At 46.5% G+C, this 27846-nt stretch overlaps 1 protein-coding gene across 2 annotated transcripts in view; it reads right to left on the bottom strand.

Annotated features, from left to right (window-relative positions):
- fbxl17 (F-box and leucine-rich repeat protein 17) overlaps window positions 1-27846 on the bottom strand; it is a 191391-nt gene that overhangs the window by 43710 nt on the left and 119835 nt on the right. For both annotated transcript variants that reach the window (XM_076019407.1, XM_076019408.1), the window contains exon 9: window positions 23115-23191. In XM_076019407.1, the coding sequence (XP_075875522.1) occupies window positions 23115-23191 (77 nt within the window). The remainder of the gene's footprint in view (window positions 1-23114; window positions 23192-27846) is intronic.

Consider the following 27846-nt stretch of genomic DNA (forward strand, 5'->3'; position numbering starts at 1 on the left):
ATTATACACGTCCACACGTCTCCTTCTGATCTCCCTTCCCCATACTAACCAGCCGCTAGCGCTAGCGTCGGCAGCTAGTCGACCCTGACTGCTTGCCGCGCGAGGTAGAGACCTCTGAGCTCAAATCAATAGCCGGCGCCGAAGATGGAGCTTGTTTGTCACCACGTCCCTGGACTGTCAGTCACCATCCTCCACGTCCTCCATCTGCAGCGGCCACGCAAGCACTGCCGATTGCGGGCTGCCCATGAAAGGGCCCTTGGAAAGATAAAATGTCAGATAATTTTTTGATTAAATGCTGCAAATTGCACCTATCAGCCGAGAGTAATGGGGGAGGGCTGAAAGCATTTACACGTGATTAGGTGGCCACGTTTAAAACCGGGTTGGGAGCGTCCGAATGTCGGGAGGTGTGTCAGTGTCAGACGGAGAACACGGTGGACGGCCAGCGGCTGGATTCCTCTCAGATATGTATATAGCTTAAAATAGAACAATCGCTGTGCACTACTACATTATCCACGCTGCGTTAGAGCTACCCGAGCGATGGACGTGATAAATAGAATTGTTCTGCCACAGAACAAGCAACCAGCCAATCTGAAACATATCCACGAGCAAATGATTTTAAGCTGTTTTTAAGTCTACACATGTGGATCGTTTAGGAGCAATTAGAAGGACGCGAAGAAAAACGTCTGTTGCCGGGAAGAATTTTGGACGTAGCTTTGGGCGCCAAGAAACACCCGACGACTAAAACCCAACTATTACACTGGCTCGTTTATGAGATTGCCACCGTCATCGCCACTTTATCAGGTGCTACCATCTCATGATCTCATCTATTGCCGGTTTGGAACAATTTTGTAGGCAAGACACACAAAAAAAGAATTGTTCCGCTAAATGAGTTCCAGTAAGTGACCAAATGTCGAGGGAAACATGTTCCTCTCTCTCTCTCTCTCTCTCTCTCTCTCTCTCTCCCTCTCTCTCTCTCTCCCTCTCTCGAGCTGCCGACGCCACTCAGCAGTCAGATTAACTCGGCGAGGGAGCAGCCCGGCGCACTCACTCAAAGTCCCGGCCTTGATGAACAGCCACAGGTAAGGCTGTGCATCTGGAACGCTCAACGTTTCTCCTGGGACGGACCCTTCTAGATAATGCCCACCTGACTACAGTAGTCTTCATCAGGGAGGACAGCTGTGGCCTTCGCGCAGGAGACCCAGGCCGTGAGAGGATTGTGGCGCTTAAGTGAAAAATATAGACTTAAAAAAAAAAAAAAAAGCTAACATGAAATGCTCTTTCTTCTACAAAGAGAGGAGGGGAGCGAAGAGGACGCTTGGTAAATTGGCTGTGGCTCTGCTGCCGTGTTGGGGAGGTGAGCAGAGGGAAAGCTGCATGATGCTGCCCCAGAATTAACAAAGGTTCGATTTAACTGCAGAACTTGGTGGACTTTAAGGACCAATACACAGTTTACCTCACTGCTTCATTCTTTCCATTAGGCATTTCTGAATATCAGTTTTCTGTTTTGTGAAACTTTCCTTCAACGAGCCTCAGAATTTATTCCGATGAGAACAAATACAAAACAGTTAAAAACGAAACCACTGACAAGTACTGCATGCTGCGTCTATAATGAAACTTTTTCTGGCATTTTATGGGGCTGCAACTTGAACACGGACCACCGATCCAACCGCCACTGCAGGCCAAGTACAGACCGTCTCTGGGCCCGGGACTAAAAGCAGCTTCCTGCCACTTCCCATGAAGCAACAAAGGAAGTCAGGGTGTCGATCTGGCGTCGCTACTGCCTGCATTCTGCTCGGAGGATTCACTGGTGAGCTGATCCATGAAAGCACACGTTGCTGAAATCAAAACCACAAGAAACACAAGGCTGGAGTTCTGCTCCATTACATCATGAGTCAGAGCTGGTTTGGGAACGCGAGGGGCACTTACACAGGGTTTGGCCAATTGGTTTGTAAGCACTTTTTTCAGGAAAAGTGCATTGCATTTCTTTTTATGCCGTGTGAACACAGAACTTTTCTGAGGCGTATTTAACAGGACTTTTAACCCCCGATGCTGGAATCAAGAGTCCCCGCAGACTGTACGAACGCGTATAAAGGGGTGGCGGTAAACTGTGCAGACAGAAACATGGTGAGAACCACAGTGAGGATGTTGTAAATTCTTCAATTGAACTGAAATTCCCAACAGCAGATCATCCAAGTCGTTTAACTGTTTATATTGCTGCGTGATTCCAGTGTTTGCACATGTGCAAACACTGGAACCAACCACTCACTCACACGCACATCTAACGTCGTACCAGCTTAAAGCATATGGTAGAAATTTGATATATTTCCCCAAATGTGGGTAAAGCGTGTTTGTGAGTGTCACTGCTAAATCCCTGCAGGTTTAGAAAATGCCAAGTGAGCCGAATGGAACTGAGCGCCGACCTGCATTTGCCGCGGATGCTTTAAACTCACTTCACACTCGACCGTCAACGAAGGAAACCCAGTCTGCAAGACGTGTTAGTGCACGTGCGTGCGTGCCCATCTCCTTGCACGCACATAGCATTCCATTCATTAAACCTCTCATTTCTGCAGCCGCAAGAAACATTTCAATAAAGTCTTTTAATTAACATGCAACCGATTAGAATGTCATGTTTCAGGACGGCCGGCAATCTGTCTTCCTGTCACTCCCTCTTTCATACACATGCATGAACGCACACACTCACCAACCTCACGCGCACGCACACACACACAGCCTTCCAGCCAGTGACTTAATGGCTTTTTTCACCTGCACTTAGCAGTGGACGATAGTCTGTGAATAATAAGCAGGCAGACCGGGTGAAAACAAAAGTGGCGGAGACACAGACGGAGGAAGAGATGCATGCGATTGATTTTCCCTTTAATGTTGAATCCGCATTGAGATTTTCGTACTTACACCTATATTTTTAATCACTCTAATTACTTAATGCACGCGCTGGTAATGTAAAACGTATATTGTCCATGTGCTTTTAATTTGAGAGAATAGCAGGCAGGGGAGGGGAGATCAGCAGCACACAGTGGGGAAAAAAAGAAGCTTTTTAGAGCATTTTTGGAGGCTTTACAATAGCGATAAACACACACAGTCCACTTGCAGTGTATTCACTCAATATGCGGCACACTCCACTCCCAGGCAGCATAATGCCTTTTCTCTGGCTGCATGTCGGACCCCGAAAGAGGGCGAGATTGTCTGTATATATTTTGCGAGTGTCCATTGTGCGTCTACATTTATCGTGCCAGAAGCCAAGGCCACTCAGATCCGTCTGATTGTGCTAAGAGGACTTGGAGAAATAGGGTGTCGATAAAATGCGTCTAATGCCACAATGGAGGGGCGTTTGCTGCATGCCAATGGGGCCGCTTTGCCGAGCACCTGCGGCACAGCGCAGTCATACCGAGTGGAGAGGCACTTAAAACAATTGGCAGACCCCCGGGTCCCACAAAACTAATCTGTGGAGACAAAGGGTGGGAATACACACGCACAATTACAGCTAGCAAATGGAGCTCCATTCTCATTAGCGGGAGGAATAGACTGCTGATGTGTCACGTGGAAGCGTGTAATCGAGGTGTATATTTTGCAAATACAACAGATACAGATTACGGCTCTTCTTTATTTTTTTTTATTTTTTTTTGCGCCGGAACTATAATTTCCATACTGTGAACCGGCCACAATTGCAAATGAAAGAACAATAAATCACCCGTCTCGTCATCTACAGCCAAACAATAAACAGAAAAGTGCACATCCGGTGTTTACCTGAGCTCCCCTGAGGGCATGAATATTGTCATGAGGCCCTGGTCTCTCCGCTGCCATTTCTGCTTATGGCTCCGTCAGCCTCTATAGCTGTGTATGTATGTTTATGTAAAATCTCCCTCGGGGTGCAATGTCCACTAATAAGAAGTAATAAAAGGTAAAGTTGACCTCATAATGGCTGCTTTCCTGCTGAGCCAGGGAGCATGAAAGGCCGTCTTTGTGCAGTACAGCCAGCCATTCACATTCCGGGGCTTTAAAAAAATAATAAAGAAATCACTGACCAAAAGCTGAGCCGGAGTCGTCAGATCATTGATCTCAAAAAGCGAGAAAATAAGAATTATTATTGACACACGTTCCAGAGAGAAGATTAATGAGGAAAAGAGCAAGAATTAACAAATAAGTTAATTTGACAGGTCATGCACTTTAAAATACTGTAGGAAATGCTCTACTAAACTAGTTGACATTAATATTTTTTATTTCAAATACTTTATTTGTGGCCAATATTTAAAAAATTATTGATTGTTGGCGAAAACAGAAAGAAAGAAAATAACAGCTTTCTTCTATCAGCTCAATCCAGCAGAAATACTGCAAGAACACTTCAGTTATGGCTGTTTGTCCGAGTGTTGACTGATTTCTCTGAAAGCTGGATGGCATAATTTGTTCAATGATAACAGCGATTAAAGAATTAATGTCTGTCTCCATTAAGGATAATTTTGGGTTTTTTGTTGTTGTTGTTTTTTTATTAAAAAAAAACAAAAAACTAATTTGTTGTTTGATTTGATTAGACACATCAGCAAAGCTTCTTGCTGTATTAGGAAATGGACCTTCATTAGTTCTAAAGGTGTCGGTTCCAAAGTGTAAACTTTATTGGCAAAAATCCAAATATGGCAAAAAAATTAATATGCAAACAAACTGTGACAAAATAGTAATTTACACATTCAAAATATGTTAGGGAAGAAAACTGGTGTCTGGAAGACCAGAAAAAAGTACATGGTGAGTCATTAGTGAACAACATCAGGTATCCAAAAACTGCATGTTTTGTTGTGACAATATCTACACTTCATTTTTGTCTTGAAAATTAACATTTACCTGGAAAATAAAGTGAGCTCTTGTCAAAAGGGAGCCACAACAATACAGAAATATTGCTGTTTTAACTGCGGCTGACAAATACATTCAGCATCCGAGAAGGTTAGCGCACGCATTCTGAGACGGTTACTCCTTCAAGGAGAGAGAAGCTGAATTGATTAGCACATTTCTCACCAGCCAGGCAGTTTGTTCTCTAAATTAAATGGTATGGAAAAGAGCTTAAGGCACTCAGTGAAGTCACAGGTGCCATTACATTTTCTTATTTAACAATTTGATCATTGTCAGTCACGTCCTGAAAAAGCCCAATTCACGTCAAAACAAAGCCTCAAATTGACGGGCGAAATTTGAGACAAAAGAAATTACTGTCAGAGGAAAAGAAAACACGCAAGAAAGACGGCTCAACAATGTCGGGGGGGAATGGGGAGGGGGGGAAACATGCAATATTACAGCTTTGAATCAAACCTCGCTTTAGGTACTGGAGGCTGCATGATAATGGGGCGGGAAAAAACAAGGTCGAGCCGAGCTGCGATTCCTCGCTAAAGGTTAGACGCCACTGAGGGACAATGCAGCAGATAAATATTCTATCTGTGGAGGTATGCAGCCTTGAAGCAGCAAACTCCAGCAGCAGAAACGTTCAAACACGAGTCATTGTTTACTCTCTCATGCCCACCTTTTCATGCTTCATCTGATTCCACTCTTGAGTCTCTGTGGGCCCGGCGCCACACGGCTAAAGCATTAGCTTTGAATGGCCTTGAAAGTGGAATAGAAAATGATTGGATCTGCATAACCCCCCGGTGACCTACACGCTGTTCTCCTGGTGAATGTTAAACGCCTGGATGAAGGCTGGAGAAAAATGACAATCCATCACACAGCGTTATGAGGCTTCGCCGCAGAATCCTGCTCGGGCCTGTTTTTAATTGCACTTGTTGCGAGGTCAGCTCCACGTTTTGCACTGATCCAATTGGAGCGCCGTGATTTCTGCAGTCACGCAGCGGTGAATCAAATCGCAGAATTGGCCAATGAGCATCATGGGATTGGCTGTTAGTATTGGACAAAAGTTCTGTTTCTGGGAAAAAGAGGAATGTTATTGTTCAGAGGGAATACTCCCAGGGGTGTCACTAGTGAGCAGGGCCACCGAAATGTCCCAAAACAAGTGAAGCGTGCCAAAGCAGCTGTCGCAAAGGTCGGCAAAAAAATAATTTATCATCCCGAAATCGAGAGCAGAGCAGTTTTCAAAAGACTCATTTTGGAAAATCTGTCAACAATCTCTAATGGCAAAATTATAGTGGTGAAAATTCCAATAACTTAAAATTGAATTTTGGGGGGGGGTCGGGGGGGGGAGAAGATGTCGATTCAGCTGAGAATAAACATCTCCATCATTATAACAACATCTTCAATAAACTAAGTTATCTGATATGTGCTTTTTATTTCCAACTGAGATGTTCTGTTCCATCAGTGTGACTTTTGGGAGCCTCAGCGAAAAAAATATAATGGGCCTGTATTTGTTCAGAGCATAAACTGTTTTTGCTAAATGAATTCACAAATGCAGCTTGCAAGCTGGTTTTTATGGTCACCATGAGTTAGCCGTACGCGCCAATACAACAAAACAGGCGCAGGTGCACAGTTTACTGCATATTAAAAGGTCCAATTTGCAGGGTCTATAAAATGATCGATACTCATGGAACGCAATTTAAAAAGAAACACGCATTTTAACTAAATAACTTTACATGCCAAAGTTTACTTTATTTACAAGGTTAGTAAACTGAGCAACAGCTTTTGTGCTTTAATTTACTAATAAGCATTTACTTGTATATAATCCACTTGCAAGACGATGGGACACGACCTCCTTCCCATCAATCCTCCACAATGGGCCTCTCACAGTAGTCTGACTTGATAAAAGGCAGAGTGCAGTTAGCACCGACGTGTGTTCCGCATGAAAACAATGAAGCAGCCGGAGCCGCTGTAAATCAAACGCGGCCTGTCCAACTGAAGACGTACTTCTGCACGCGGACCCGGTCCTCCGACGACGGGGGGAAAGATGAAGCCGTGGACAAACAACGGGAGACACTTAAGGACGGCGCTCAAATTCATGAGCGAGCGCTCCGACAGGCCTCCCCGAGCGTCCTTGTCCCGCGTCGGCTGTCGGCGAATATAATTGAGGGCTTAAAAAGGCGCTCCCCTCGTGTTAAGTCCCGCTATCTGTCAGGCCACACACTGCTCTCACAAACTGCCCTCTGCTGGTACACATCTGATTAGGCGGCGCTCTGTAAACGAAGCTTTACGGGGCCCCGCCGATAACGGGGGATGGAGGCGAGGACGGGGAGAGCACGGAGGCAGATTACAATATGTAAAAAGGACGGGAGGCGTGAACGGGCTTGATCTCCAGACGGCGGGGGGAAGGAGCCAGCGGAGGGAGGAGCGGGAGAACTTTCGGAGGATCCGGCGGTATTCAGGACGGCAGCGGAGGTGAGCAACACTCATCTCCACTGCTCAAAGTCTATCTTGACCAATCACGACGTCCGCGGCAGGCCCTTAATAAAGCTACATTAAACCTCCATCAGCTGCTAAGACGAGGCCATATGTTCCCTCTCAGAGCAATCTTTCATTGTTATGGAGTATTTCAAAATTTTAATTAACTGAATGAAATCACACAGTCAATCATCTATTTTATATAACCCCAAGGAGTTTAATTATGTACTTTTTATCAGCTCTTTCATCCATTTACGTAAATCCAGAGGTTGGGTGGGAGTGGGAAGGTAACCTTTGGGTGTTTCCAATAGGAATCTTAATCTGATTGGCTCCGGGACAGTGATTAATAACCAATCAGCGTTATGAAGAAAAGCTCAGACTGAAAGTGGTCTGGTTTCCAAATAAAGATGAGTGAGAGCGACTGTATTTGCGTGGCCAAAATTAATTAGAGAAGGGTTAGGGTTAGCGGGACCAGCGAGGGGATGAATTCTTTTCTGAGATTGTTCATCATTTAGAAGCTTCTTTCTCTATACAAACAATTTACCATCATTACTGAAATAAGTGCTGATGTTTGCTGTTGTTGTGCTTTTTTTATTAAAAGCTTCAGAACGGTCAGAAATGAAACATGGATCATGATGACATTTCCCCAGAAACAAACGAAGAGCTCTTAAGGTCCATAAAGAGGTGCAGGCACCATCCTTACATCCAATTGCAGAGTCCTTCACGTTACACAAAACAGACCCCGGCCGAATGAATGAAGCCCACATGCTGCATTGCGGTAAATCACAGTTGCTCACAAAACCCCACAGCTTTTCATGTTAAAGGAACCATGACATACACACGCATTGTATTATAAGAAAAAATAAATAAAATGAAAAATACTGCACATCCACAGGAAAATACTAAACATAATGGTGGGGTCACTGCTGAGTGTTATCAGTGTCACTGATCATATAATAGAGGAGGGGGGCCCTCACCAAAAATACTTTAGGCCACTTAAACATGGCCGATCCATTAGGCATTAGAGCCATTCCTTGTCAACCTAATGTGTTTTTGTCAAACGAAAGACTTGCAGCGGGAAAAGACATCCGCTGGCCAGAGGGATGGAACATGAAGTACGGGTGCACGGGCCAAAGAAAGCGACTCGGGAGCCAGTGAGACGTTAGAAGGGACGGGCGCGGGTGAAAGCTGATATTAGGGATCCGAGTAAAAAGTGACATTTAAGTAGAAAAAGATTTTTGCATCGCGGCTCTTCGGTAACCTTTCTGCAAGTGGGTGTGAGGGCGGGGGGAGGGGGCAGGAGGAGGGGGGCGGTCCCGCCGAGATAAAGACGGGCGTGTTCTCTCGGACAGTGTGCACGGACACGGACTTAGCCGCGGCAACGCTGGGCGGTAAATGACAGGTCAGAGTTCCGCAGCAGCAGGAGGAAATGACATCAGCGGGAAGTATGAATAAACAGTGGGGGGAACGCGTCTCATGCAAGCGCTGACCTTGTAAGGGATTAGCAGCGGCATTATCTCTCAAATATACAGATGTAGAAAATGAGAGAGGGGGTCACCTTCCAAAGAGGGAAAGTTTGCGTCGTCAACTTTTAACTGAGAGCAAAGCGATTTGTTTAACGTCTAATATCACAAAATGCAATTCTAATGCAAGGAAATAAATCAATTATAAAGTATAATATGATAATGTAAAAATTGTTTTTTGTTGCTGTGATCCTACTTTCTCGAGTTCATACGTATTACTTATTTTAACATTTTAGAGAAACAAATCCAAAATAGCTTACTTTGTCTTGACTGACGAGACATACAGTATAGTGTGTTTCTATCAAATTGGAGAAAATGTATGGTTTCCACCGTGTAAAGGGAAGATACGGAGATCTTGGCTGCACTTACAGCACTTACAGTTTTTCACAAAATAAAAGCGACACTTCTAAAATTTCAACAAAGTACAATTGCGATTTGCAGGTGTTTCCATTGAATGGTGTGAACAGCACAAGGCGTGATTCTCGTACAATCTCATCCCGCGAGACGGAGACCCCACTTTGAGGAGGATGGAGATCCAAAACATGTTGCGGCTTGGTGCAGCTACTTCAGTTGTCACTACTGCTGTTGCCACTGCTATCATGAGGAGACGGTTGTTATATTTTTCTCTTTGATTACTTGTAGAAAATATTCCATTTCTGCCTCCATCCAAACAGAACGCACCATTTCAACTGGTCATGTGACCCTGTGCGTCACCTGTAAATGCGCAAATAGTGTTGTCCTGACACTTTTGTGATACATCGGAAAAACCACTTCATGACAGCGTAAAAACCTTCAGGTGTTTTCAGTACCAGTTTTCTATTGCGATATTTAGGTTTTGCACAATTCTAGGGCTAATGGAAACACAGCTACTAATGTTGTTGCGCTTCTTTTTTTCAGGGAATGAGGCCGAGGAATTCTTTAATTGCGTCATCCGTCGCCAACGCTCATGTTGTCTCTCTGGCTACATCCATAAAGACACAAACAAACAGCACACGTCATGGAGGCTGGATGTTCACTAGGTCAAAGTTTCTCATTTTTATTTGTGCTCAAATTTCATTATTCTGGAGTTATGATGGCCAGGCTGAAAAAAAAAATGCAATAATAAAGATAAACCTTTCAACCTCATTACTGAAGGAAGGTCTACAGCGAATAGAATGGCCTCTGGCAGTTCACCACTCTGACCGGCTGATTTCTGCCCTGTGCATCTCCAATCCAATCATCAAAACACACTGTTGCACAAAAATAGCTGCATCACAAATTTTGCAACTTCAGTTCTCTGGCTTATTGCTGCATATCGATCACCTGCTGGATATTCATTTGATCTTTTTTCAACTAATAATCCAATCTTTCCCTGTCTATTGTTGTCTTAAATATCACATCCTATCACAAGTGTACTAAAAATAGTTTTTTAAAAAAAAGTTTGGTGGCGGCGGCGGCAGCGGTCAAAAGATGAAACCTTATGAGCGGTCGTAAAAAACCAGATCAGAGGACGTTCCGAGCGACACCTCATGAGCTGTAACTAACCAGAGGAGGACAGCAGGGGGCCTTCACTATTAAACACTTCCATAATCTCGTCAAGCCCACACATCAACACCCCGACAACCTGCAGGACAGATCCATTCTCACCTCAGCACAGTGACAAAGGGGAGGCAGACGGGGAGGGAGGACGAGTGAAGACGGAGAGGATGAGGAGAGAAGACGAGGCTGGGGTTGGTGGGGGGGGGGGGGGCGCGAGAAACCGAGAGAGAGTCTGGACGCATAAACTCCTCGAGTCTAGAAATAAAGGGTGGTGGATCAGTCAGACAGTTAATCGGGTTGACTTAGAGACGGTCGACGGCTGCATCCACAAGGAGGATTTTTTTTATAAAGAATAAAACATCTGCGAGTGCAAATCTCTCATCTCTGATCAGATGTCAGAAAATGACATTGGTCCACTGGAGGGCCTGTTCTCTTTCTGTTGGCATCAGGGACTAAAAAACCATGTTGTTGGCTATGAGTCTATTTTGTCCACTAGTCTGCACGCTAGAATTAGTCAGACAGTGCTTGAGGTGTTCACTGGTGCAGACAGAGCAGCTCTGTACTAACTGCTCTGTGTGGTTAAACAAACACAGCTACAGTATATGTGTGTATTGGAGTCGGACTACTAATGCTGCTACTTGCTCACAGCTGCGCTTTTCCAGAGTCTGGATCAACATGGAGATCCTTTGTTTATTTTTTTTATTTTTTTTTTACTGCGCTGTGACTTTTTGAAAACGATAAAAACTAATAAATAGGAGTGACGCTGAATATTTAGTTTAAAAAATGGTACAAAATGCATCTCTTTCAAAAAAAAAAAGTGATCAGCTGGATGAGCAGGATGGAGATGGCAGAGATAAACATCTCCAGTTTAAAGGTTTTTGACATCACTTGATATTAATTTGATATTTGATATGTTACATCTGCCATCTCTGTGTGTTTGGATTACAGCTGATTTCAGCAGCACTGTTCAACAACATAACACTACTTTAACACCCTGACAGGCAGCCCTAATTACAGCCCTCTACAATGTTCAGGGGTGTGTGTGTGTGTGTGTGTGTAAGTGTGTGTGTAAGAGAGAGGGAGAGAGAGAGAGAGAGGTGTGCTGGTCATGAATGCAGAAGCGAACGTTTCACACCTGTCCAAAGGCTATATTGGTGCTACTCAGAGGCAGAGGCGCACTATATGGGATTGTACCTCTGGGGAAATACTTACCATATCAAAACACACACACACACACATACACACAAAGGCACTCTCCGGCAAAGGCATGCAGAGAAACTAATAAGAAGAACAACAGCAAGTGTTTTGCTTCTATAAAGCAAAAGCTTATAGCCGGCAATAACGCGGACATCATCTATAACTTACGCATCTTGGTGTTATTGGGTCCCACGGGCGCGCTTAGAGCGCAGTTATTAACTACACACACACCTCAGAGTGTGGCCGAGTGGAGTGGGAGAGAGCAGGAGTGGAAGGGAAAAGGAGAAAAGAGGGGAGGAAAGGAAAGGAAAGCGACGACAACTGCCTCCAACTGTGATGAAAGTGGAGCAGAGGAGAGGAGAGGCTGGGGGGTGAGGAAGGGAAATAAAGAGATAAAAGGTAAAGACAGGAGAGGAAAGGAAGGAAAGTAGGGAAAGAAGGGAAGAGGAAGGAAAGGAAAGGAAAGGAAAGGAGGTACGAGGAGGGACAGATAGCAAAGGATTGGAGAGCATCTGCCTGATCTGTGTGTGTGTGTGTGTGTGTGTGTGTGTGTGTGTATTGTGAGGGTAAAGTTGATTGTGTAAGTGAAAAAAGATATTAATATTAGCTCCAAGAGTGTCCGGAATTTGTGTGTGACTTAATCTCATAAAAGAGTGTGTGTGTGTGTGTGTGTGTGTGTGTGTGTGTGTGTGTGTGTGTGTGCGTGCGTGTGCATGTGTGTGCGCGAGCGTGGTGCGGAGGAGATGGTCGACAACGTAAGCCCCAGCCTTCACAACTTAAGCCCGGCTCACTTCTTTTTCCTCCCCCAGAAGGCAACCAGTGTATAGAGCGCAGGGCTTAGCAGCAGAGAGAGCAGGGCAGGACAATATATGGAAACTAATTCAATTTCAGCCTCTTTGCACCGCTCCTCCCCCCTCCTCCACCTCCTCCCCAACCGCCCCGGCCCATCTAGAAAAGAAAAAAAAAGCCACCACGGGCTGATGTAAGGAAATGGAAATCTCGATTTATATACTCGGCTCCACACTGCGAAGAGAGCGATTGGGACAATGCAGCAGCAGCAGCAGCAGCAGCACACAGCAAGGCCATGAGCAGCGGTCAACCAGTCAACAGTCTTGACGTGCACTTCTTACGTGCACTTCTTGGCCGTCACTCAAGAGCCGATCATGCAAACGGTGGGAAAACTAAACTTAGGCTGCGTTCAGACTGCAGGCGAATCTGATTCCAATCAGATTCCTTCTCAAATCAGATTTTTCGGGCTGACTGTCCATGCTGTTTATAGCAAGTGTCCAAATAGAACCTGGCTCTGTTCAGACTGGGCCACATTACTGACCCATCTGACAGGTTGCTCTGGCAACGACGTCAGAGCCAAGGCGTTAGGGTTGGGGTTGGGGTTGGGGTTGGGGTTAGGAAGGCAGGCTTTAATTCCTAATGTGTCTAAAATTAGATTCGCCTGAGTCGACAATTTGACTCAAAGGCTTCCTTTGAGTAAATTTAACTCAAACATTGTTTAATTTCGAATGTATTCACTTTGAACATATTTGTGCTGCGTATTTTATTTTATTAAACAAACACTTGAAGACGAAGACGCAAACCGAAGACGATTCGAGACCTTTCTTCAAACGCTGCTCGCTGAGTTTATTTTTTACTAATATGAAGCTCAGTTGGAAGTGATGAAGAATCAATGACTGCGGGCATATTTAAGCACAGAAGCCAAAGGCGGAGAATTTATCCTTTGAAAATCGAGCTTTTACTGCTACAACTTAAGTCTGGAGACTTACACTCACACATACACACTGGTATTGGTGAAATAAATGAATGAATGACTGAATGTAGGCGAGACTGGATTTACTTCAATAGACCTTTTCTTCACCACTTTCTCCCCATGTACTTATTGACACAATAGATGAAATCTCGCAGCTGAGTAAAAACCTCCCACTTGTTCGCCGCTGCCCAGACGGAGACGCAGCTGATGTTCACTCCCAGTGTTCAGCAGCACCCAGATGCATGCTGGGTTTGCGCTACGGCGCCGGAGTCCTGCTCTGTGCTCGCCGCCGCCAATGCTGCTCGTTTCCCCCGCAGGCTCAGCCACTCGTGTTGATTTGCGGAGATAATAACCTGCTTTATTCGAGTCCTCGCCACGTCCGCCAGCGCCCGGCAACATATGTTCTACTCTCCAACCTGCCTGTCTCTCCTGCACCTTCAGGGGGAGGAGGGAGGAGCAAAGCCAGCTGATGAAATCTCACCAGTAGGCGCTGTTGCTGCGTGTTGGCTCAGTTCTGCAGGGTCGTGCAGGAAAATGAAGCAGCGGTCGGTGGGTTTTGTGTGTTAACAATAATAATAATAATGATAATAATAAAAATAATAATATGTATTTACTAGCACCTTTTACATGCATGTCAAGTATGCTTCCCTCCTAATGCTCCCTTTTCTCTTCCCTGTGTTTGCAAGACAGTGAGGATATGCATCAAAAATAAAAATAGACAACGACAAAAATGCTCTTCTCTCAACAGGTCTGCAAGTGTCACACTTTAGGCTGCAGAGAAAAGCAACAGACAGCAGGCGAACGCAAGCAGTGCCCCTCAGAATCAGCCCAGTTGTCACTCGTGTGTGTGTGTGTGTGTGTGTGTGTGAGCGAGGAAGTTGGCTGGACTTCGACCAGCTCAGCTGTTCTAGAGCTGAATGGAAGCGAGCGCAGCAGCCGCAGGGTTTTTTCTCCCGTCCAGTTGTGTTTGGACGCCACTCCGGCTGATCAGCAGCTGATTGCTATCGGCTGAAATTCAGTGACCTTTGATTCGGCTGCCGCTCTAAAAAAAAAAAGCAGCCAGACGACACAAAGCCAGATAGTTTCATTTATGACATTACGGTCTCCTCGTCTCTGTCTGTTTTCTTTCTCTCGTTGTGGTTGTTTCAGACGCACTTTTTATCATCGGCCGGAAGGTTTCGGGTTACATAAATCTGAGGCAAAAGCCGTTTCACTTTTTCACCCCACGGTAATCCTGCTTTAGCCAGATCCACCGCTGCAGAGAAGCTGGCAGGGGTGCAGCTGTTGCGTCTCCCGCAATTAACACGAGCCGTTAGGTGGCGTCAGGTCATGTCAGGGATTCCACCGTGCTTGCATCTGCGTGGATGGCTAAAAGATGTAATGAGCGGCCGCAGTGTGGCGCCGACCCCGGCGGTCAGGAGGTCGAGCCGGGTTCAACCTCCAAGCGGAAACGCTGTGTGTTCTACTAGCAGTGTGGCAGCAGGGTTGGCAAACAAACCTTTAGATTTAAAGGGAACCTGAACTGTAAATTAAAATGTGTGTAAAAGACATATTGTCAAAAAAAATAATTGATATAAATAGAGATAATGCCTCTTATTGTTGATCACTGAAGGTCAGATGAAGCAAGCCTGAGACTTTATTAAGAAAATAAAACAAGTGGGACTAAATAATGAAAAAGGGCATCCTGGAATCAGGTTTATGGAACAGAAATGTAACGAAAGCTACAGATTGTGTGTCAATAACACTTCCAGGTCAGTAACTTCCAATGATGGTGATTTGTGCATCTCCATATGCTGTTATGAGTGAACTCTGAAACATTAGTTCAGCAGGTAAATATAAATAGTTAAATTCTGACAACTGCAAACTTCAAGAGGAAACCAAATGTGTCGCTGCGATGCTGAAGTTTCAAAAGTTTCAAGTTAAAATTGTTATCTTAACTTTGACAGCTTGAGACTTTCTTTTAATGCAATATCAAAGAAATTGTGTTCAACTGCACTTCAAAATGCCCGACTTGGAGACAGTATGGAAAGCATCTACACCTTCTGAAACACATTATGATAGAATGTAACGTGTCCACGTGTCCCCGGCGGTGGAGGACCCGCGAGCACAAGAGAAGCTTACGTGAAGGTATGTGCGCATGTCGGCATGCAGACTTTACCCTTGAGGCTCTGCTCAGGCGGAGGGGCTGCGGAGCCTTATTTATCAACATTACTCACATTTAGAGCAAAGCACATCGGATAAAAGCGATAGCGGAATGATGGATGGCGAGAGGGCTGGAAAGTCTGAAGGCGGTTCAGAGCTGGAGGGGCGTGGGGGGGTGTTCACCGTGCACGGGCCTTGAAGTGTGTGATCAAATAAAAGAATACGGCCCCCCCCGAAAAAAGAAAAAAAAACTGAAAGGCAACAATAATCCCGCAAGCTGACACATGGGTAAATACAGACGGACATGCCAACGAGAGGCTCAGTCGTCCTCGCGGCAGCTACGCAGAAGAATGGCTCAGTCTGGAGGATGGAGGACGGGATGCCGCTGTCAACATATCAGCTTTCATCTCTTTCCTTTTTTTCCCGTCTCAGTGGAATTACCTCACATGTCCGGCAGGCTCGGGCTGTTTTCAAACCTGGGGTTCATTCAATAAAAGTCGGAATTCTCGCTGGGCCGTAATGAGCGACCGAGGCCAAATTGGAGCAGAGCTCAGGCTTGAACTGGTTAAACTGTTACACACAACTTAGAATTAAGTTTGTTCCAATGGAGGCCTTTGTTCTTCCTCCCTCCCAGAGTTTTACGTTCACACGGCGAGACCAAGGTAACTGGATCAGACTGGTTTCCTCAGAAATCTGATTGTTTAATTGCATCAGGAACACCGCAATCAAATGTGGGTCAAGTTCCATGTGCGGTTCTCCACGATAAGAAGATTGGAAACACTGTTTATCTTGGACTGTTCTGTTGTCTTTCGCTGGTTGCTTGTCTTTGTTTTTTTGCTTTTTCATTTTATTGTTGTTTACAAGTTCAAAATAAATAAAAAGAAATCAATCGGTCGACTGGAGCCATCTGCACTGGCGATGGGAAACTCGGTTCTTTTTACCGACTCGGGTTCATATGAGCACCGAATCGGTGAGCGACATTCTCCTCCGCACAAAGAGCCGCCATTCCAGTAAACACTCTCCCTCTATTCACTCTCCAGGTCATCGCTCACAATGGAGAAGAAACGGCTCCCGTCTGTGGCCTTCACATTCAGAACGCAGAGCGACTGCGCGTGAAGCCTCGCCGTTTGCACCGGAGGCTGCAATAAAATCGCGTTGGAGTCCAACCGTAAAAAAAAAAGGTGTGAACCAAAAAAATCCGAACCGGAGTCCAAAGCGATCGTTTCAACGTTGACATTCGAATCATCTCAGCCCACTTTGCAGTTCTGCGGCAGCTCCGCCGAAGGTCTGCTGACTGTGGAGCCGAGCTGCAGCCTTTCATCATCCTCCCTCCTTCCTTCTCTCCCTCCCTCCCTCTCGGGTGTCTCACCTTCGGCCGTCCCTCTCCACCTCCTGACGTGCGCAGATGTACACGGGAGGCCGCGAATGACAAGGCCAGGGACGGCGGGGAGGTGCACGGCTAAAAGGGGAGGATTACCATATGTAAAGAACAGAGCCAGGGTCTATCTCTCCCTCTCTCTCTCTCTTTTTCTTTCTCTCTCGTCCCTGAGATAAAGCAGGCCGGGCTAGCAGGGACGAGATGAGTGCAGCCACAGGAAACACAAATGGACGAGCGCAAAATCGCACACACAGGAACAAGAGGCGCACGCAGACGCTGTCGCGATCACCCCTGACGCAGCGGGAGGGGGGGGGCGTGGCCTCTGCGCGGCAAGGGAGAGATCTTAACGGGCCGGGGCGGGGCTTCTCATCAAGGTCGCCACTAGCGGCACCTTTCAGCTTCTTGCAGGAGGCGGGAAAGAAAGGGCCGCCTAGCAACAGACGTTGCGTCTTTCACCTTTTATGTCCGGGGCGCCGCTGTTCACCGCCACCTCGCTGCCGTGCAGCGCCGGCGATGCAAACAAAGGAGGGGAACCTTGTTGCACCGCTGTTTCCCTCTGCTTGGATAATTCATTCACAAGTGCGCGTCTCTGCGTGATCCGCGGGTCACGGCGTTGGTGGTTCAATTCCCGCCTCTCCTCTCCCGTCTCTGGAGACGTCTGGGGGTTCGGCACATCACAGCCATCAATATGTTAATAACTGAATGGAGAGCTGGAATCTCATGGCCCGGAAAAAAGGAAAAAGAAAAGGCAGCCATTTATCATTTTTAGTCATGCCGCATTCTAAAGAGTTAAAAGGACTTTTTTTTTTTTGGCGTCGTACTCCTCATCTTAATGTGAATTCTAATAGCTGGCTTTTTTTTGTGTGTTTGTTTTGTAGATGTAAAATTTGCCAAAAATAATAATAATAAGCCGTGGTGGGTGAAAATGATCCAAAGGCGCTTGGATTCATGTTGCTTTGGATAAATAGCTGGTAGAAAACAACGGTCACAATCCTGGCAGGTTATTGGACGAACCAGTGAAATCATCACACTGCCAATTGAACCGCAGCAGAAGACTGATGACCAAAGCAAGTGGCGACAAGTGGGGTGTTGTTGACCGCGTGGTAAAACTGCAAACTTTTACCCTCAAAGTGAAAGTGCCGTCTAATATTACTGCCATTCCTGCAGCATTAACGCTAAGCTAGTTAGCACTAGCTCGGCTCCCTCTACGGGCATCTCGCAACAGTGGCTTCCAGCTTTGGGCACGGCCAAGAGGGAAGCCGACTGGTTTGGGGTCAAACTGAAAGCACAGCCAGCCTGCGTCCCGGCCCAGTTTCCTTTACATCAGACCTGCTCCAGTTTAACTCCTTACAGCATGACGTCCAGATGAATAATTACAGAGCGCGTTAAAGCGCGGTTTAGACTGGCAGCGATAAGTGGCCACTGTGAAGATTAGGACTTCTTACAGGAAGGTCATGATTTCAAACAGCTTAAAGGCCTGCAGCTGGAAGGGCCCCCAGAAAGAAAAGGAAGAAAAAAAAAGATGAGTTATATTATGTAAATAACGTTGGGTCCCTGGGTATTAGAGAATGTGTTCCATATGGAATCACTGCTTGTGAAATGTAGAAGCCGCGGAGTCCATGGTACACATCATTCACAGTTCCTGGATAGCCTTGACCTCACTACTGCAGGTTCCCCATGTGGAGAAACCCCCTGAAATATAGTCGCGGTGAGCAGCAACGGGGCTGCTGATTGGTTGATCAGGGCCTTTGCATTCTGATCCGCTCCGCAGCCATTTGTCTGTTTATGGACGCACATTTCTTTCACTTACTGAGGAATTCATTATTTGGGTTAAACTTTTGCTGATGGCTTATATTTTAGAAAGACGTGGCTTCCCCACAGCCTCATTGCTGGTAGTTTGAGACAGAAGGTTCTGCAAAAAAAAATAAAATAAATAATAATAATAATAATAATAATAACAATAATAAGGAGCAGAAGCAGAAAGCATCCAAATGAAAAAATAAAATAAAAGACTTTTAAAGAGAGCGCGACACAGACGGACGAGGCAAAATCAAGATGGAGCGATCCAAGCCTTCGTCGTAAATCATTAGTAACAGGTGTGAGGAGCATTAGCAGGAACACATTACATATGAAATACGTGACTTTATCAGCTGAACTAAGGACTCCAGGTGCTTTTAGCGAATCTTTATGCCGCCTTGAATACGACAAAAATGTTATTTAAGATAATTAGTTTTCATGCTCTTTGACGAATGGGAGCAAAGACATGGCACTAATGGGGCTTTCAGTAAGATCATTACACCGGGAAAAAGCTCCAGCCTCCAATTTTTTTTTTCATCATTTGTTTCCTTGTACTTACAAACTAATCTCCGAAACCATCTGCACGCAGAGTTAAAATTGCATGTTGCCGCACTCACTCGTCCTTTCATCTGAACCGGTCTTTATGTTGGTGCTCGGAGCCCCAGTAAAGAAAAAAAAAAGGGGGGGAAAAAAATTGCACAGGAAGTAAGTGCCAAGGGGGAAAAACAGACCACTCAAACCTAAGAGGCTTGTGGACATCTCAAATGCACTCAGAGAAGCCATTAATAAAAATAATTAGCGCAGGAGATGGACAGAGCGAGAGAGAGAGAGAGGGAGAGAGAGAGAGAGGGAGAGAGAGAGAGAGAGAGAGAGAGAGAGAGAGAGAGAGGAGGGAAAAAAGGGAAACAGGGGCCAGCTTGGCTGATGCAAAATCTCATTTCTGTTATTTAATTTATCTGAGACCGAAGCAGGAAATCCACCAATCATTTTGTTAAAGCGCAGAGCTCCCCACAACAGGCATCTCTATTGAAGGAGAGCGCACGCACACACGCACACACGCACACTAATAGACGCACGCACAAAGATCCCATCATCAGCTAAAGAGGGCCGGAGGGGTCATTAGTGAAGGAAGAAGATCAGATATCAACAATTCATCTTGGTCAAAATGATTAGAGAGACGCAGAGATGGAGAAGGATGTATGGGCTCGGCGGCTGCCTGCATTCCCAGTTTAATGTACTGTTGTGTTCCCCGAGTCATTAATCACACAACTGGTGGGGTTGGGGGGAGAGGAGGGGGACGAGCGCCCACGCAAGGTTTCGCACACGGTTAAGGTTCAGGTTCAGAGAGGTCAGGCCGATTATTAGTGGATGGAAGTAACAGCAGTGGGCAGGCGTCAGAGTCACAGAGGAGGCAGCGAGGTCTGCAGCCCACTTTGTCTGCACGAGTGGCGACTGCTGTTGTTTCATCCGCATCTTCTACTTAACGAACCCCGAGGCTGCGACTGAGGGCAGACAAAAAGCAAAAGGCTCCAGTTTCAGGATCAGCTGCAGCGGAGCCAAGTGGTTGTCTTAGCTTCAAAAAAAAAAAAAAAAAAACTCCTGCTAAAGTTTCCTTTATGTGTTTATAGATGCTTGACATGCTGGCCCGTAAAATGATCAGAGAAAAACAACAATAACAACTCCGAATGAAGCGACTCTTTAGACATATAACTCGGTGCACTTTGCCGTCTTAAATCTCTGACGTTAAGACGCAAAAACACAAAAAGGAATTCAACTGGTTTAACGAGCCCCGCTCGGCGAGGTGGGCCGCAAATGAGGCTGCAAGCAAAACAAATAAAACTCGACATAATTCCGCATAATCAAAAAGTTCCAAACTTGCGTCGACGCAGAGAAGGGTTTAAATAAAGTCATTTAGTCAATTCTCTCTCCAAACAACTTCACAACAACGCAATCCAAAAAAGCAAGCGACTAATTTAGGGTTTGGCAACATAGCAGATGACAGCTGGCCACCTCTCAAGTCCATCAACTGCCGACGAAACGCTTTCCCAAAATCAAATCAATTCAATTCAATAAACACAAATAATTGGCTGACTCAAATTTGTCATGGCAGCTCTGATTTCATCTAAAGCTACAGACTCGGTCAATGTTGGCTGATGTTCCGCCTTTTATGCCCTTTTATTTTTCAGTATCTCAAATCACACTGCTGTCTGATGTCACACACACACACACACACACACACACACACACACACACACACACACACACACAAAAACACTCACTATTAACAGGCCTATCTGGCAGAAATCCTCCCGCAGCGTGAACTACATTCACTAAACAAATTCAATTTATTAAATACAATTAAGATCAACTGGCTGATGATTGATTTGAACGCACTGAAGAGTTTCTGCCTCGTCGGCAGCTTGCAAATAAACCAAAGCAAAAGGGGAAATAAAAATACAGGTCGTTGGACTCCGCCCGTTTCTATTGGCTCTGACGTTAGCGGGTCAGTTCACTCGCCTCAGTCTGCTGCACGCTCATCATCCAGGAACCTGCCAAATGCCCAGGGAACAAGCGCACCAATCACAGCCCTGGTATTGCTAGACGGTTATATTTCCGGGGCGGGGCATGTGGGCCCACAACATAGTGGCCTGTTGGGATACATAAGCTCCACTGTGGGCTCAACACTGAGGTATGAATGAGCTGCGAGACATATGTCCGCAATCACGCCACCGTGGAGCGGCCAATAAAAACAAAATCTATTGTTAAATGGGGAACATCGCGGAATCGAGTGAAATTCTGCTCCAGATGGCTTCTATGCATCGGGTTATGGGCCGTTCCGCTACGTTTGTCAACACAATGCTGATTGGAAGCAGGCCGAATCGTGCAAATACCACCTGCAGTCACGAGAACATGTGGCGAGAAGAGGAGAACAAAAAGACCATATTGCACACCTTCCCCGATGATAAATCAGGTGCAAAAAGAGGGGAGAACACATCTTATTGGCGCGCACGTGAGAGTGGCACAAAGCAGGATCAGACAGACAGAACGAAAGAGACTGTGGATACAAAGAGTGGAGCAAGGTCGTTGTCTGAGCGGTGAGCGAGGACGGGTTCGAGGCCTCGAACAAAGATTTTCATCGATCGACATCCTCGAGTGTCAAGCCGCCATTAGATTAAAACAAATATTAAGTGCTGAGCCGACACAAGTGCAGCGCGTCTGGAGGAAACACCGTGCAGCAGGTGAGTGCAAAGCGTTAGGACTGTGATCCGTCAGGTTCCATCATCTACACTCCCAGATTATGGAAAATCAAGCCCGCCAGCTCGCAAACTCATTTCAAATCTCTTTTAAAAACCGATTCTTACAAAAAAGGTCTTTGAAATCCCCAAAATCAGCAGTCGAGTCCATCTAAGCTCTTATTTCTCCTTTTGTATTTATTGACCATTTTTTTGTGTTGTTTTTAACATTGTGCTATTCTTGTTGTTGTTGTTGTTGTTGAAACTGTATTTTTATGCCTGTGGATGCAATTTGCAACTATGTTAAGAAAGGTGCAATACAAATAAAGTTTATTATCATTATTATTATTATTATTATTATTATTATTATTATTATTGTTCAGAAAAGTTGAAAAAACACCCAAAATTGTTGGTATAGTTTCTTTAACTGAGAGCCACAATCCAAACAAAAGAGCTCATCAGAAACAATGTTGCCATGAGGCTATTTTTCAAATGATAATGCGAATAGTCTTCTTACTTATCACCGTGTGCCATTTCAACCACTTGGAGCGTTCACAATTTGAAAAGCCCCCAAACGAACCATTGCTATTTAACAAAGGCTGTGATTAGCTGAATTACTGTTGAATGAAACCAAATCTAAAAGGCTGAAAATGCAGTTCATTCAACACTTTCTGAACACAGCGCAGGATGTGTGTATTGTCAACGTCAGTGTTGAGGAGAAAAAAAAGAAGAATCTTAGTTTTTATTTCTGGGGGCTCCGACTTGGGGGGGGCGGGGTTCATAACAACCATGGTCTGTGGGTGGAAACAAAACACATGCGCACACAAACAAACAAACAAACAAACAAACAAACAAACAAGCACATGCACGCAAGCTAAACACACAAACCCGGAGGACATCCAACATGTTAGCTTAGCATCGCGCCGCTGACGTTTCACGACTGCAGCAAACGCAAACCCTCCTGCATTCTATAAAACGCAACAACGCAGCAAGCGCGTATTTCCTCTTTACGGTATCTCCTCCTCCTCCGACTCCCGCCGCTAAATTTCTCCGAGCGGCTGCAAAGAGATGTTTTCGCGAACGGGCGGAAACTTTTCAATAATAATTTTACTGTGTTGCGCCCTCGTAAGGGCCGCGCCGTAAAAAACAAATGAGTCCTGAATCATGGCGGCGACGCCGGGTAATAACGGCTGCGATAATAATCTTGGCGGTTGACTGCAACACGGGGACGCTGATTGAGAGCCTCCTACCGTGGTCGGTGATTTTGCAAGACACGAGGTAGAGCTCCTTCAGGCTCCGCCCCTCCTTGGCGATGATCTCCACGCACCTGCGGAGCAGCACAGAGAGAAAACCTGTTTAAAGCCTCACCCGAGGAAACTGTGCGCAGTGCCTTCTGAACTTCGGGGCAATTCACTTCAGAGACACACACATTGGAATACACATAAGGCCGCTTCCTCTGTTACACACAGAGAGAGAGACACACACGCATACAAACACACAAGTGCTCCACTGTAAAGGTTAAACAGCAGAGCTGCAGGGTCAGAACAGCTTCTCGCATCCTGCCTCAGCTTCTTTTAATGCACGCATTAATAATTAAACACCTGATCTGATTAAAGTGCCGGGCGCTAACAGAGGGTGCGTGCGCGCATATGTGTGTGGTGCACGCCGGCGTGTGCGTAAACGCGCGGTTATAGTTAGCTTGCTCACTTCAAAGACGCAGCATTTGCATTCAGCCCAGTGCCAGAGCCCAGAGGACCTCCAGTGTATACGTGTTTGTGTGTGTGTGTGCACGTGTGTGTGTGTGTGTGTGTGTGTGTGTGTGTGTGTGTGTGTGTGTGTGTGTGTGTGTGTGTGTGTGTGTGTGTAAAGGCGGAGGATACACTCGGGAGGGCTGAGGGGAAGATCAGAGTATCTGTATCAAATAATTCTCTTTAAATGGCTCTAATGAGAGGAGTGTGAGCAACAACTGGATTTTGATCAGCGCGTTTGACCCATTAACCTTCAGGAGAAAATGTTTTTGATCTGCACGCTGGCGCTCGATCGCGCATATTTATGAGGCCAAAGACAAGATCCTCCATGCCATCGCCGCGCCCGTGTGAAAGCCTTGGAATGGATCCGCAAGAGTGGAAAAAAACGTGAGACAGGGAATTCTTTTTTTTTTTTTTTTTTTTTTACTTCTGCCTCTCGTTAAGAGTCGCATGCGCACACGCACACGCAGCGTGAGCGGCAGCTGGGCTGAGTCTGAGAGGCAGCGCTTGTATCCGCCTGCTATCTGCTGGCTTATCTCTCCACAGCCGAAGGTGTGATGCTCACAGACTTGTTGAGAGAGGGGGATTTTTTTTTTACCATTTTTTTTTTTTTTTTATTATTATTTTTTTGATGCCGTATCCTCAGCGTCCCAGAAGAGGAGGGAGGATTGGGAGGGAAGGCGGCGTTTCCTCCGCGAGCTTGTGTTTCGGCTTCAACCGTTTAAGCAGACGCAAATGTTGGATTCCAGCTCAACGTGTGACTTATGACACCACGCGATCAAAAGGGATGTGGTGAAAGAAAACAAAGAGAAAGGGGGGTAAAATGTGTCCTGAATGTGCTAATCTCTCTTCAGCACGACGGAAAAACTCTTCAATCTTTGTAACAATAAATACAAAGGACCTGCCTACAATTAGTCAATCCTAAGAACAACAGCTTTGTTTTGTGGATCTCGAGCTGAGTCTCTGTCAGATATTCTGACACATATACAAAATTCGGCCCGGGAAATAACAAAAGTTGGTTAAAAAAAATCAATCAAATCTATTGCTATCACATTGAAGGGGAATGTGGCTCGTGCGATGCGTTGCCTCCTCCCATTAAAGCTGCTTAAGATCAAATGCGTTCAGAATGAACGTCGAGGAAAAGGAAGCGCGGGGGGGGGGGGGGGGGGGGGGTGACGTGCTGACGGTAAAACAAAGTCCAGGTGTTTGTCGTTACAAGGTCGGAACAAAAGCAATTCCATCAGATTTATGATCAACACTGGTCCGCAAGTGGCTGATTAAAGGTAAATAGGGATGGTAGGGCTGGTAGAGAGAGAGAGAGAGAGAGAGAGAGAGAGAGAGAGGAGGCTTCTCGTTAGAGGTGTGTGTGTGTGTGTGTGTGTGTGTGTGTGTGTGTGTGTGTGTGTGTGTGTGTGTGTGTGTGTGTGTGGAGAGATGACAGAGTGTTGAGGAGACAACCGAGGAGATGAGGAAGGATGGAGCCAATGAGCAGCTCCGGCCACATAAAAGCCCTTCAAGATGCAACAAGCGCTCCCTCCCCACCTGCACTCAACACCCAACCCCCCCACCCCCACCACCCCCCCGACACTCCCTCCCCCCAAAGACTCAGCTGACATGAATTAGTGATCCGCCTCCCTTTCAATAATGTACCGGGCCTGTGACAAAAGCACCAGCCGGACGTGGTGAGCATCCTGAAGCACCGCAGATCAATGAGATGCTCCTGGAGTCGAGGGTTGAGAGCCGAGCCGAGCCGAGTCAGGTGCAGGGAGCGGAAAAGTCCACCGTGTGGCAAGGTGCTCCAGCTTAGCGGGCAAAAAGCTGGCGGATGGATGGGGGGGGGGGGGGGGGGGGGGGGGGGGGAGTGTAAGGCAGAGAAGGGATTTGGTGAGAAAAGCAGGATGAAGAGGCAGGAGGATGGCGGGGAACGTGGGACGTGAGGGAGGCTGTGGTGGGAGAGCAAGGGGATGGGGGGGGGGGGGGGATTAGGAAGCGAGAACGGGACGAGGGGCTGACAGAAGTGTCAGTGTGTGGGACCGTGATGGCGGTGAGGCGACGTGAGCCGCAGGAATCCAAAAATCTGGCCGTGAAAGAGGGGAGGGGGGAAGAAATAGCAGAGAAAGAATGGAAAATGTGTCAGGGAAGGAGGGAAGGAAGTAGCGGGAAAAAAAAAAAAAATTCAGGAGGGAGAGAGAGCGAGCGAGCGGGGCGAGCGCCATCCGCGGGTCAGCGTGTTTTGGCTCGCCGTCACCGCGCTGTCGGCACAAACTGCTGGAGGTAAACAATGAGAGCGTCGCTCGCCGCTCGGCCTCACTCCGCTCTCCGCACGCACAAACACAAAGCTCATTTTCAGCGGTTTGGTTCTTGGCACGGCGGGAGGACGCGAGGATTCCTCCCGTCCCAGCGAAACCAGAAACACGTTTGTTTCTTTTACATTGAGTCGGTTGGACCACACAACTGGACCTCGAGGACGCCCCCCCCGCCCCGGAAACATCCTTTATGTTCTGTCGCGATGCGCATTTGTGGAGGCACAACGGTGGATGAAAACGTATCAGAGTGAAAACACTACGAGGTGGTGGGGTTGTTGGAATCAACGGGTATCACAAGCGCTTTAGCGTGCGCGTGTGTGTGTGTGTGTGTGTGTGTGTGTGTGTGTGTGTGTGTCAGTCGGCAGGCAGACGAGGAAACAAGGAGGAAAAGGAAAATGAGTCTACAGCCACACTGGTCAGTTCAGGAGTCATCATCTCTCAAGTTCTATGATAGATAGATAAACAGACATATAGATAGTCATTTTTTTTTTTTTGGTGGTGCGGGTAATGGGTGGAGGACGGACGTAAGGCAAATTAAATGTTTTCATTCATTCGATTTTTCTTTCAAAGGCCAACAATTAACAAGCACTGGCGACCAGGCTAAATAAGAATGAAAGAAGATTTTCAAGAAATTCTTTTGCTTCTGAACTGTTGCCTTTGTGCGTGGATTTGTTCATTTTGGTGAGTTTTACTTAACTGAGATCAAACCTTGAAAAAATGACTACTTAGCTCTTAATCCAGTCTTAATGTGAAGACTTAAATGGATCTCTTTTTGGGAACATGTGTCCATGATGATATTTACAGTTCTGTGTGGTAGCTTTGAAAATCTCCTTAAAAGTCTTAAAACATGGTAGCTTCCCGAAACTGAACTGCTGCCTCTCAACAAGTACAGTCTGCCTGAAACTGAAGAAATCAATAAATGAAGACGATACATGAAAACAAATGATCCACATTTCAACTGTACAACTTGGGCAACCGCGTCGTGGACTGCAGTCAGGAGAGGAAACGTGGGGCCTGGAAAGTGAAAAGAACAAACGGACAATGGTGCCGTTGTGTCCCAAAGTGACGCGTTTTGCGCTGACGCACGCATGTGTTCCTTGGCAAAATCGTCTTGTCGCAGCGGGAGGAAGAGCGGCGGGGGGAGACCTGTGAGAACCCGATGGTTCCGCATTTATCACAAAGAGCGCAGACGTGTCCCTCGGCCAAACAACATGCGTCGCGCTTGTCTGCCGCTGCCGCCAATCGCCGTGGAACGCCAACAAAGGAGGCGGCGAGGAGCGAGGGGTGAGGAGGGAGGGGCGAGGAGGGAGGGGTGGCGGCGGTGGCGGCGGTGGCGGCAGCGGCGGCGGGCAGGTACACAAGCGGCGCGCTGATGGCGCTCCACACGCGGCCCGCAATTACATGGCTGTCTGGCCGCCACAAAGGGAAGCGGGCAAATGGGAGCGGACGATTTCTCAGAGAGGGCGGGCCGACCGGAATGAAAGTAAGCATGAAATGTAGAGAGAAAAGTGGCTGCGGGTCTCGGGAGAGGTTGGAGAACATAAAGGGAGGAGTGGGAGGAGGAAGAAGGGGAGGGGAGAGGGGCGGGGGGGTGGGGGGGGGGGGACAAGGCTGTGGTGACAGACAGGACTCCAGACTTCCACGGCTGTCTTAAGGCTTAATGAAATGGAAGGGCGGAGTAGCAAAAAAAAAAAAAAAAAAAGGGGGGGGGGGGGTAGAAAGGAGAAAGGGGGGAGACAGAGGGTTTATACTGTTATACTGGTGGTAGTGGTGGTGGTGTGTGTGTGTGTGTGTGTGTGTGTGTGTGTGTGTGTGTGTGTGTGTTGGGGGGGGTCGCTCTGCCGAAATGATTCTGTCTGCTGTAAATTTTGTTTATATCGCCCATAAATCTATTCACAACTGGAGGGAAGCCGGGCTGCGCTTCCTCA

This window comes from Nelusetta ayraudi, unplaced genomic scaffold (genome assembly GCF_046127955.1).
Source record: "Nelusetta ayraudi isolate G7.1 ecotype Tasmania unplaced genomic scaffold, CSIRO-AGI_Nayr_v1 ptg000010l, whole genome shotgun sequence".
In the NCBI taxonomy this organism is placed as follows: domain Eukaryota; kingdom Metazoa; phylum Chordata; class Actinopteri; order Tetraodontiformes; family Monacanthidae; genus Nelusetta; species Nelusetta ayraudi.